At 43.0% G+C, this 12,826-nt stretch overlaps 2 protein-coding genes across 6 annotated transcripts in view; one reads left to right on the top strand and one right to left on the bottom strand.

Annotated features, from left to right (window-relative positions):
- Nucleotides 1–12,826, top strand: part of LOC144770793 (uncharacterized) — a 315,531-nt gene that overhangs the window by 16,907 nt on the left and 285,798 nt on the right. The gene's annotated exons all lie outside the window — the stretch shown is intronic.
- Nucleotides 1–12,826, bottom strand: part of LOC144770792 (phospholipase A2 inhibitor 25 kDa subunit-like) — a 248,743-nt gene that overhangs the window by 49,615 nt on the left and 186,302 nt on the right. For all 3 annotated transcript variants that reach the window (XM_078655547.1, XM_078655549.1, XM_078655548.1), the window contains one exon: nucleotides 6,884–7,030. In XM_078655547.1, the coding sequence (XP_078511673.1) occupies nucleotides 6,884–7,030 (147 nt within the window). The remainder of the gene's footprint in view (nucleotides 1–6,883; nucleotides 7,031–12,826) is intronic.

Raw genomic sequence — 12,826 nt, 5'->3', positions numbered from 1 at the left:
CAGAATTTTTCCCTGTAAATGTATTGTGTACTCCTGATATGTTGCCTATGAATGATATTATATGGCAAAAAAAATAAGTTAAAGTATCTTGGTATTTTGTTCTTGTTCTCCATTAAAGCAACATTAACATTGAATAGTAATTTTATCCTAACTTATTTTAAAGATAAAACATCTAAATGGTCTTCTCTTCATCTTTCTTGGTGGGGTAGAATGGAGTTCATTAAAATTAATATTGCTCCTAAAATATTGTATACCCTCGCTATGATTCCTACTCAATTTCTGTTAAACTTTTATAAAAATGTTGATAGATTGTTATCCAAATTTCTCTGGAATAAAAAATCACCTTGAATTGGTTATAAAAAACTAAAGATACCTAAATGTATCGCTGGTTTTGGGTTATCTGACTTTTTTATATATCATAAAACATTTATATTGAAACAAAGTTCTTTATGGCTTATTTCTTCCTCTGTAATTAAACCTCATATTTGGTTTCATGTAGAGCAATCTCTTGTTACCCCTTTTCCATTATCAACCTTGCTAACAATGTCTAACAAATCTACAGCCATATACCGTTCAATTATTATCAAATCCTCGAAACTAATTTTTAATGACTTAGATTCAAATGTTTTAATTCCTATAGGTCATACAGTGGATCAATCATTATGGCATAGTAATGTTATTACTTTGAATAAAAATGTGACTTTCTGGAATTCCTGGATTAAAGCTGGTATCTTTTATCTTAAAGATATATATTGTAATAACACATTTATTCCATTCGAAACTTTACAATTAAACTTAGGTTACCTAAATCTGATTTTAATAAATATGAGTTTCTATGAAATTTAATTTTAGATTCTTTCCCTCATGGTATCACATCTAATGGTGAAACAGATTTAGTGAATTATATTCAACCTGTCTCTACATCTTCACATGCTGTCTCTATTTTGTACAGAAAATGTGCTACCTCGATAGGCACTAACTTAAATATAATTTCGTCATTTTGTAATAATGAACTTTCCCTTTCTTTCTCTAATGACACTCGGAAAATCATATGGCTTAATAGTATTTCAAGTTGGGTACCTGTATCGCTTTATCAGACCAACTCCTACATCTTACTCAATTGTTTATGGACCCCAGAGCCCCTATTTTGTGCTATACTAATACAATCTGAAACATTTTGGCATTATAAATTACATTCAGGATCATTGCAACATATGCTTTTCGACTTTGTCCTATAATTTCTAAATTTTGGGCTGATGTGTGGGATATTATACAAAAGATATTACATATTCAAGATGTTCTAAATTACTAATTTGTAAATCGGTGGGTCTTGTACATATCCTAACTAACTATTACTTTTTGTTGGAAAGATATTTCAGGTCTATCTGTTCATGCTTAGTGGTCATGGGTAATTTTTACAAGAAGTCTATGAATGGGATTAATCATAATTCACATTTCTATCAATCCTTTTGGTTACCTATTGATACTTATTTATTACTTTAAATGTACTTTTATGCCTGTTATATAAGCTAATATCTTCATATTGTATTATTTATATGTTAATAGTAACTCTACTTTATAAAAGATGATATAGTATATGCTCATATTTCCCCTTTCCCCTTCCCCTCTCCTGTTTGTTATTCTCCTTTTTCCTTTAATTGAGTATTGAAATTTGAATACCTATTATACTTTACCGATGTTTTTGTATTTCTTCATATTTTGTTTAGGTATTATTGCTTGTTAGAAATAGGATCTCTGGTTGGTTAAGGCTTGTGCGAAACTCAGGCAGAGACTACCACTCTAGTCAGGGCAAGGGAGTTACACGCCAAAGATAACCCCTGCTCACCCCCTTGGTAGCTTGGCACGAGCAGCCAGGCTTATCCCGGAGGCAATGTGTAAAGCATTTGCGCCCGCACACAGCAACAACAACCCAGGCACACTACGAAAGGAACTCCACATGAGGTATATAAAAATAGCCTTTGTATTCTCATAACACATTAGGATAGTAAACACAAAACATACACTGTGCCAACAGGCACTGGGCAATATTTACGAGGGAATTAGTTACACCTGACAGGGCCACATGGACCACTGTCAGAACCATCACAAAGCAAACTTGGTAAAAGTAAATAGATCATAAACCGTACAACCAGTAAACACTGGTAATCACTGCACCTCACATCAGTCTGTGACATAAACTACATTATGCACAGTCACATCAGGCGCGAATCACATTCTGCGCCAACCTCACCAGCATAAACACATTATTCAATCTCCTCACTAGTCTAAACACAATAGACCCTACCTCCTAAGTATAACTCACATTAGGGGCGTACTTCCCACCGTGAAACATAGTCTCACTAGCATATTCATAATGAAATGCAAAGCAACCTCATAATCATAAACCATAGGTAGAGGTATCCAACAGGGTGGGTAAAACTTACTAAATACATTAAATTTCCTAGCACCACATTGCATAAGCACATCAATCACATTAGGGCCTTGCGCCCTATCCATCTACCAGTCCCCTGGCCAACTCCAAAGGGGCTCAAATGCCCTGTGTCCAGAATGTCAGGGCGCGCTGCCAATGCAGCGAAAGTGAAGGGTGCGCCATCTGCGCAAACCTAAACGTTGCAGCTGCTCACTACTTGCTGGGCAGCTGAGAACCATCAAATGAGGGCCTAAACGATGCAGCTGGCACTAAGTTCTGGCGCAGCTGGGGGAAGACCAGGCACCTCTGCGCCAGCTCTGGGGCTCTCTCAAATCACTGGCAAACCGTTGGAGCCATCTGGGCTCTAAAAATCATGTCCCCTGGGGCACACGGGCTCCTGAAATAATTCTGCACCAACTGGGGTAGAAGACCTTGCCCCCAAGCACTGTGGAGCACAGTGGAGCTGAAAATAACATGCCCACGAGGTTGGAGCGGCCCGCTGCCATCCGGGGCCGCTCTAAATGCACAAACCACCCTGGGCCTCGCTCAGGCACCAACAGTTGGCCCAAAGGAGCCACTTAGGCTATGCGAATCACTGTGCCCACGTCGGAGTGGCCCGCTCCCTGGCCGGACCACTCAGCACCATTGCCCCACAGTGCCGCAGTCTGCACCAACCAAAACACCTATGGAGTCCCCCCAGCCCTTCTTGACTTACCGGGCTGCTCGCTGGGGACCCCTTTCCATGGGACAGCAGCACTTGTGTATACACGCGGTGGGGGCAGGCACCGGCAATGTGCCTCGAGCCCCCTCTGCCGTCAAGCTGCACTTGCTGCTGCACGCGGGGCTCTCTCTCCGTCCTGGGAGCCCCGCACAGGCAGGCACCAGCTTCTTGACTTCCAGCAGCTTCTCCTCACGGTGCGGGGAATCTGCGGGGCTCTCTCCTCACTAGGAGAGCCCCGCACATCGGCAGAACCACATGCGGCGCGGGGATTCTGCTCCTGGGAGCCTCCGCCGCCTTCACTCTTCACCTGGGCCCCCTCCTGGGAGTCCCGGGACTTCCCAGGCACACAAGGAGGCGGGGCAGGCTCCCGACCTCCTCTCACACAGCCCATCTTCCTCTTTCAGCCCGGCCGAACTTCTGCTGGATGGCAGGCCCCGCCCTCGTCACGACCGGACCTGCCTGACTTCCGGTTTCGGGTTCTCGGCAGCTCAGGGCTGGGGCGGTGAAAAGCGGGGTGGGCACCTGCTTCAGATTCAAACAAAAACATGGGCAAAATCGCGGGGTGGGCACCCGCGCATCACAAGACAACACAAGCTGCCACAATGCAGGGTGGGCACCTGCTCTCAAAAATCAAATAGGCGGGGTGGGCACCCGCAGCCGAAACCAAGGCCATCTCGGGGAATCCCTCGCAAAGGGGAGCTGCAGCATCGAGCTGTGCAGCCAACACTCCTCCTCCTCTGGGCCATCAAGAGACAGCGCTTCCAGCAGCGCTAGAGGAAGCCAAAGTCCTGGGGCAGGGAACAAAGCACAAAGTCCCCAAGGTCCCCAAACAAGGACATACAGCAAAACGGGTCCAGGGCATAGCTGGGCCCAGAGAGGCAGCCCTCCTGGCAAGTCCTCCTGGGCCCCAGCAGCACATCCTGCAGCAATCAGGATCCCAAAAGTAGAACAGCGTCATGGGGACACAGCCCCTATATTTATATGGCATTTTCCTTTGTCTACAAGGTGCAGGCAATGGGAGAACCAGCTACAATTGGTTATGGGGAGCTCCTGAGCACCTTGTTTTGCTCAGCCCCTCTCTCCCTTTCACTGGTCAGGCTAGGGATATCAATCGCACCACAGGGGGTGGAGCCAGCATTGTGGAGGGAAGGCACAGCCCTATTCAGGTCCCAGGTGCAACTCCTCCCTCTACATGCAGATCTCCCTATTCACCACCGGGCAGACTCACCCTGGCTCCTGGAGCCAAGCACACCAGCCAGCCCCTGTCACTCACAAGCCAGACAGGCAATTCACATCACACTGCACACAAGAATGTCAACTTCTAAAAGTGGCACTTCCCCACTAGCCACACTCAATCTGCGCACACCATCGCGCAGCATTTAATCTCACGAGTTTGCACATACCAAACTTGCTCCTGCCCTCCTCTCACATCAGGAACTACCAGGCACACACATACCCCCATTCATTCCTATGGGAGGGCAGGCAAGTCTCACCACACAGAGAGCGCATGCACTTCACACTGGACCACAGAGAAAAAGTGCGCAGAGGCCTAAAATCACCAACACCAGGTTACAGAAACAGGCTAGGAGAACGCAAAAAGTTTCAGGGTGAACCTGCCTAAAGGGCATAGTCCAACATTGCTCATGTATAATTTTTTTGTATTGTCTGTTTATGTTATTTATTCTGAAAATTCAATAAGAATTATTGAGAACTAAGAACATCACATCTGTGATTCCTTTTAAATAAAGAATTCTTTTTTTTTTTTAAACACAGCCTGTTTTCTTTAAAGGAAAATGTGATTTTTTTGCTTTAATTTTTTTAGCTGTAGGCAGTGGTCTGTGGGTCCACTGCCTGCTCTTGAACAATAATTTGTTGAACATTCTCAAAGGGGAAGAGGTCCCATGTGGATCCCCTCCTATTTGCAAATGGTTAGCACCATCCTTTGGGGTGTTTCAAATCTAATTCGGTCACAAAACATTCACACATAGCACTGCAATTCGGTATTTGGAAGGGGTGTCCTAAACACGACCCTTTCAAATACTGAATCGCTGAAGCAAATTACCAAATTGCAATTCCCTTACAAGTTACTGAACCGCAATTTGAGATTTGAGTATTGATACATTTTTTTTGCGGTTGCAAATGGGCAGTGGCGTAGCTAGACCTTAGTCCCTGCGTTTGCCTCCCAGCGGCACCCACATTTAGGAGGGGGGTGCTGACGAACGCTCTGATCCCCCCCCCACCTCACCTCTTGCTATGCCTCTGCAAAAGGGCTGATTCTTCAAATCGGCCCGTTTACGACCCCAAATAGTTCTTTTCATATGACATTATATCTCCTGCACTAGTTGTAGCAGTGAATTCATGGATACAGTGTCCACCTGTTCGGCTAATATCAAAGAGCTGGTCTATACTGTACTATCTGTGTCCCCGTCCTGCTTATCAAATGGATAGGCCTAGGTGAAATTTAATTTACACCAGTGTAAACTAGCAATATTTCCGGTATTTTGGTTTATAATTGTTACGCCAAATGTTTGAGATTAAGCCACGTTATGTAACTGAAATTTAGGATGGGCAATAACCATATTGCTGGTGCACTGCAACACCGTGAACAAAGATCATGTGGGTGGCTCTTGTTCACATCACATGGGAGTTTGTGTTTTTTTTTAAGTGCAAAATACAAAATAGACGTGAGGATGCACACTGTGCTAAAAACGTAGTGCACAAAGGTGGTTCGTCATTTTTTGTAATTTTGTATAGTTTTCCAGGAATTACTCATATTTCCTACAAAGGAAATTATGCAAAGGGCGCCCAGGCTTCCAGATGCCCTGCTTGCAACTGTGTTCCATGCACTGACAATGCCTGTGGATCCACGGGACCCTACAGGTGCTCTCCTGGTTTGGTACCAGAGTATTGTTCTCAGAATGAGGTCTGACACTAATGTTCTTTTCTGAATAGCATTTACAAAATGCTGGAAGGTTGTAGCTAATATTAGGAACTCTGCAACTACTGGGACAATGTCTTCATGATCGACATTTAATACAATATTTAGATCAGACTATAATATTCTGACATACACACGCTTTGAAGAGGGCCAATTGTGGAACCAGGGAGTGCCTGATGGGCTGGTTAGACAGATCAGTGTGTGTGCTGGTTTTTTTCAGAAATTTGTGGAATGTTTTATGGCCCGGTGGGTGGGTTTTTACTGTTGATCTTCCTGATAGGACCACAGAAAATACTTGCCACAAACAAATGCTTGCATTCCCCAATACCTTGAAAAATTCCCATACAGTGTGTCTTTAAAAGTTGAAAACTGGCCTGAATTGCAAATTTGGCCCACTTTTATTTAGTTAACTGGTTAGGTAACGGGGGCGGTTATTATTTTGGTGCCTGTGCCTATTTTTTCTCAGTCCCAATCTGGGTGGAACACGCTCAGTTGGTGCTGAGGTACATTAATGAAGTGGCATATCAGCTATGTCAATTTGTGTCGTTTAGACCCCGGTCACTGATTGGTTAATCCGGCGCAAGGGAGACGTCTTCTCAGCCAGGTTGGACGCGGATGTCCCATGTATGGTGGAGAGGTGGGTCAACTGACTCACTAATAACAACGAGAGGGATGAGCTGTTCATCAGGTACTCAGAACACATGTGGTGTGATCTGCAGCCTCATAGCACATAGAAGGCAATAGATTACTACCTGTTCCAGGATAAGTCACGCATGCGTAAAGACTCACGTACATTTTGGCTCTGGGGGAGTGCAGTCATCAGTCGTGCAGCAGGTTGAGCTTAATTTTATAGTTATCTTCGGGTTAGTCAGACTGGCCATCTTGTTGCAGTCTTTGGAGGTTCCACACGTTCGGGCAAAAACAGTAGTGTGTGAGACACCTAAAGGGAAAAGAATTAGAGTCTTAAAGTAAGTTTCATAAACAATTCAGTCAAAGGCAGCATTAATGTAGCTTTATAGCCCGCTGCAAAGGTCTATACCAGTTGTTAAAGGCCCTAAACTCAAGTTATAGGCCCAAGCCACAGGTGAGAGCCTAGAACAGGGGTGTGGACCTTTAACAACTGGTATAGCCCAAGGGAGAATGGCTATGAGGCTATTAGAACATTCCAACTACGAAGGGTAGAATGTTCTAAAATAAAAAGGGAGAGGAAGAAAACCAAACATAGGAATATTGGAGTCTATGGCTTATGCATGCATTGTCTTTGAAGGAGCTCTCAACATTCCAATGTTCTAATATGTCGTAAAATCTTTATCGTTCTCCCTATAAGAAATATTATAATGGACCAAAGGTCGCTTTCCATTGAGATGGCCTGGCCTCAACCCCCACTGTTCTCTTTCAGTCGGAGTTGTGGCCCACTTTCAGGCTAGACTGTACAGTACTTATCATTGGGAGCTAAAATTACTCTATTTCCTTGAAAGAGACCTGACCTGTTCATCAGCTTCTATGATGTGTCTACTCATTGAATTACAGAATTAAGCAAACTCTAAAGAGATGAGGCAATAACTTGTGGCTATTGACAGCATGGGTACCAGGCACAAGCTAAGGTCTTGGGGCCATTTACAGCATGGGAACCAGGCAAAGGTCTAGGGGCTATTGACAGAATGAGCACCAGGCACAGGCCAAGGTCTTGGGGCTATTGACAGCATGGGTACCAAGCACAGGCCACGGTCTTAGGGCTATTGACTGCATAGGCACTAGGCATGGGCAGAGGTCTTGGGCCTATTAACAGCATGGGTAGCAAGGGTCTATGGGTTATTGACAGCATGGGTACCAAGCACAGGCAAAGGTCTAGAGGCTATTGACAGCATGGGTATCAGGCACAGGTCAAGGTCTTGGGGCCATTGACAGCATGGGAACCAGGCACAGGTTTAGGGGCTATTGACAGAATGAGCACCAGGCACAGGCCAAGGTCTTGGGGCTATTGACAGCATGGGTACCAAGCACAGGCCACAGTCTTAGGACTATTGACTGCAAAGGCACTAGGCATGGGTAGGGGTCTTGGGGCTATTGACAGCATGGGTAACATTCAGAGGCCAAGGTCTTGGGGCTATTAACAGCATGGGTAGCAAAGGTCTATGGGTTATTGACAGCATGGGTACCAAGCACAGGCAAAGGTCTAGGGGCTATTGACAGCATGGGTATCAGGCACAGGCCAAGGTCTTGGGGCTATTGACAAGATGGGAACCAGGCACAAGCCACGTTCTTGGGGCTATTGACGGCATAGGCACTAGGCATGGGCAGAGGTCTTAGGGCTATTGACAGCATGGGTCTGTAGTAAATGGGTCCACACGTCGTGTTGTACTAAGATAGGTTTATTACAGGATAAGGACAACTTAGACATCCACAGCAGGCAGGAGCACGACCGGTAACCATCCAACCGTAACTCCACTCTGCCCTTAACATTCTACCTGATCTCTAACCATTCTAAAGCTGACATCATTTTAGAATACAACACACCTCCCCCCCTTTAAAAACAACAAAAAAACTAAAAAAAACAAACCCCGCTAAAATAAAAAAATAAAAAACTCTTAAGAACAAACAAAATCTCTAAATTTTGCAGGAACATGTCTTACACGAGAGCTTCTGCGTGCACAAACAGGTTCTAAATTACATTCTTGAGCATTATCAAAAACAACATCAGAAATATTAGTGGAAACAGGTTGTGGAGGAGAATTGTTGATACATGTTTGATGTGACACATGAGAAGTTCCCAGATTATCAAAAACCTCATGTGAACCTGGAAAACCCGAATCAACAACAGGAAGTAACTGAATTCCTTGTTGAGATTTTACATCCAAACCAACATTTTTTTCCTTCAAATTATCAGATCTGCAAATTGAGATGCGCCTAAAGTTCCAAATCTTGCCACCCTCTACTCTCACAGCTTTGCTAAAGACTTCAGTGACCTTGACTGGAGAAGACCATCTTGAAACACCTTTCGGAATAATACCACCAAATTTTACCCTCACAAGGTCACCTACAAAAAGTTTGGAGGAATCAGACTTCTGAGAAGAACTCTGTAACATCTTCTCTTGGTATCTGCTAACACGATCTCTAATACTCTTCATATCCAATTCCAGGTAATCGCAATCTCTCGCTTTCAGCCACCAAGGCAAAATCTTTGTTCCTGGCTTCCTACAACGTAACATTTCGAATGGAGATAGGCCGGTAACTGAGTTGGGAGACATACGATAAGTAAACAAGGTAGCTTGTAAGGCCTTCTTCCATTTCAAACCACTCCGTAAAGCTAATTGGCAAGACTCTTTAATAACTCTGTTAAAACGCTCCACTTGGCCATTGGATTGTGGAGAATAATTAGAAACTCTTTTATGAAGAATACCACAAACTCTCAAAAATGAAGTAAAAACTTCACTCACAAACTGCGGGCCATTGTCTGAAACTATTTCTTCCGGTAAACCCTCTCTACAAAAAACCTCATTTAAAAATTCCACAACGATTTCAGAACTGACCTTTTCCACAATCTTCAATTCAGGCCACTTTGAAAAATAGTCCACAAGAACAACACCGAACATATCCTTACCGGATTGATAGTTGAAAGGACCAATGATGTCAATACCTAATTTTCTCCATGGTCCTAGAGCAAACTCTACAGGAGAAAAACTGGCAGAAATTGGTTTTACAGACTTGTCGCTCAAAGAACAAGGAGAACAATTTCTCACCCATCTGTCAATCATGGCATCCATACTGGGCCACCAATAAAATTCTCTAACCCTTCTCTTAGTAGCAGACATGCCCATATGGCCTTCATGAGCCAAATTACAGATGGACTCTCTAACATCCTTTGGGGGAACAATTTTGTCCTCTCTATAAACCATGTCATTAATCACCATCAAATCATCTTTAACCTTAAAGAAAGAAGCCAATTCACCACTTAACTTCCTTTCTTCAGGCCAACCATTCCTCAGGTAAACCTTCACTTTCTCAAGAACATCATCATGAAGCATTGCCTTAGACCAAACACTTTCAGTAATAGAGTTTTCCTGATCTTTGCCAGCAATTAAATTAACATCACACAAAGTAAAAGCTACATCACACTCCTCAGGATAATTCCCATTCGAACAATCGCCAATAGGAAAGCGTGACATGCAATCCGCATGCACATTGAGACGCCCAGGAACATAGACAACCTCACAGCGATATTCTTGCAACTTAGCAGCAAGACGGGCGAGACGAGCAGTGAGAGTTCTACCACCACCAGCTGATAACATGCTGACTAAGGGTTTGTGGTCCGTCCTCAACGAAAATTTCGTCCCCCAAAGAAATTGGCGGAAATGTTGAGTGGCCCAAGTACAGGCAAGAAGCTCTTTTTCTATTGTGGAATAATGAAACTCAGAATCTCGTAGACTTCTTGACGCATAGGACACAACATGTTCACCCAAACTGTCCTTCTGCATTAAAACGGCACCTAAGCCAACATTACTCGCATCCACACAAACTATAGATTCTTTGTGGACAGAAAAGGGCTTGAGGAAAGGTGCATTAATAATTTTACCCTTTAGAATGTCAAAAGAAAGCTGTTGATCTTTACCCCAGACGAACTTTGCCTGTTTCTTCAACAAAGTTCGTAAAGGGTGCACTAAGGTAGAGTAATCTTGGACAAATTTACCATAAAATTCAGTGAGGCCCAAGAAAGACAACAATTGTTCTTTAGAGGAGGGAACAGGGGCTTCAGTAATGCTTTTGATATGGTTAAACTTGGGTTTTATTCCATCTTTTGAGATTTCATGTCCTAAATACTCAACCTTAGGTTGCCTGAATCTGCATTTGTTGAACTTTAAAGTGAGTCCTTTCTTCTGAACATTAGCCAGTACACAATGCAGATTGTGATCATGTTCTTTAAAATTTTCCTCAAAAATTAGGATGTCATCCTGAAAAGCGATGGCTCCTTTACAATCAAAAAGAACCTCCTTCATTAAGCGCTGAAAAACGGATGCAGCACTTGCAAGTCCAAAAGGCATTCTCAAATATTGGAACATGCCTTCCGGAGTTACAAAAGCGGTCAGTTTTTTTGACTCTTCATGAAGCTCAACCTGGTGGTAAGCGCTGGCCAAATCAATCGTTGAGAAGACGGTGGCACCAGTAAGTGAGGAGATTAATTCATGGATGTTAGGAAGGGGATGTTTGTCAATCCAAATTTCTTTATTAAGACTGCGGAGATCCACACATAAGCGGAGATCGACAGAACTTTTGAGTGATAAAACGACGGGAGAAACCCAGGGAGAAGATTCGATGGGTTCTATAATCTGTTTAGACACCAGATCTTCAAGGATTTCTATGAGTTTCCCACGATAAGCTAATGGAACATTCCTAACTCTATGCCTGACTGGAATGGCATTATCATTAAGGATAATCTTGTGTTTAAAATCAGAAAATTACCCTAACGACTCTTTGAAAACATCTGGAAAATCCTTCTTAACCTTCTCTATAAAAAAAGTATTTTCTCCCATCTCACATAAATTCAAAACAGATATATCACCCAAGTAAACTGGGGGATCGGCATTGGGGTCAAGTTTAATCCCAAGATCACCTTGATGTGGCCACCCTAAAATAGCTACTCCTTTAGTAGCTACATAAACTTTCCCTTTTGTGTATCGGTCTTCAATCTGTATATCAGCCCAAAAAAATCCTTCAATATTTATTCTCTGTTCATTATATCCCCCGGGGGAAATATCAGGAGCTATCAATTCCCTGTTACTCCATAAGCTTTTAAACAATTTTAGACCAATAATGGAATACCATGAGCAGGAATCAATCATCATGAGAATAGGTTGGTTATCAATGAAAATAGAACAAGAAGGAAATTCTTTTTGCTCTGATTCATCTACAGACAAAATGCAGTTACAACTATGTAAAACCTCTTCTTCTTCTTCTTGCGAAATATAGTTGACTCTTTGGGAAGAACGACAAACATTAGCAAAATGACCTTTTCTCTTGCATTTGACACACACTCTATCCCAAGCAGGACATCCCCTGTAGTTCCCAAGATGATTCGAACTGCCACATCTATAACAAGAAATGTTTTTTCTATAAGCAAACTTATTTACAACAACATTCTTATTTTCTGACAAGCTCTTGTCACCATCTTTTTTAGGAGGAAGTCTATTAGGATTGAATGAATTTGTTTGGTTCTTAACTAAAGAGACTTCCGGTTCAGGAACTTGTGACTTTGGTGTTTGACCTCTTATCTCTGACACAAATAATTCGGACTGTTCAATGCCTTTCGCAATGTTAATTACTGCACTCAAAGAGGATTCTGTCCCCAACCAAAGTCTTTCTTGAATTTTCTTGCTTTTTGTGCGCATCATAATCTGGTCTCTTAGCACTTGTTCGTAAGAAATTGTTTCGAAAGCACACGAGCAAGCTAGTGAACGCAGAGCTGAAACATAGTTCTCAATCGATTCGTCTTGTTTTTGGACACGGGAATAAAACTTAAATCGTTCCATAACAGTGTTTATTTTCCTGCCAAAACGAATTTGCATCTGTCTAGTAGCTTTTTCAAAAACATCAATGTCTTCAGCATCCTCTACAGGAGGAAGATTGTCAAATTCCTTAATGCCTGCTCCACCAAGGCAATGTCTAAGGAGTGCTAATTTGCGTTTGGCCGAGCACCCATCTTTTTTCAAAACGTCGACGTAAGCTACAAACATTGGATACC

The sequence above is a fragment of the Lissotriton helveticus genome, chromosome 7 (genome assembly GCF_964261635.1).
Source record: "Lissotriton helveticus chromosome 7, aLisHel1.1, whole genome shotgun sequence".
NCBI lineage: Eukaryota > Metazoa > Chordata > Amphibia > Caudata > Salamandridae > Lissotriton > Lissotriton helveticus.
This window is presented reverse-complemented; position numbering and strand designations above follow the sequence as displayed.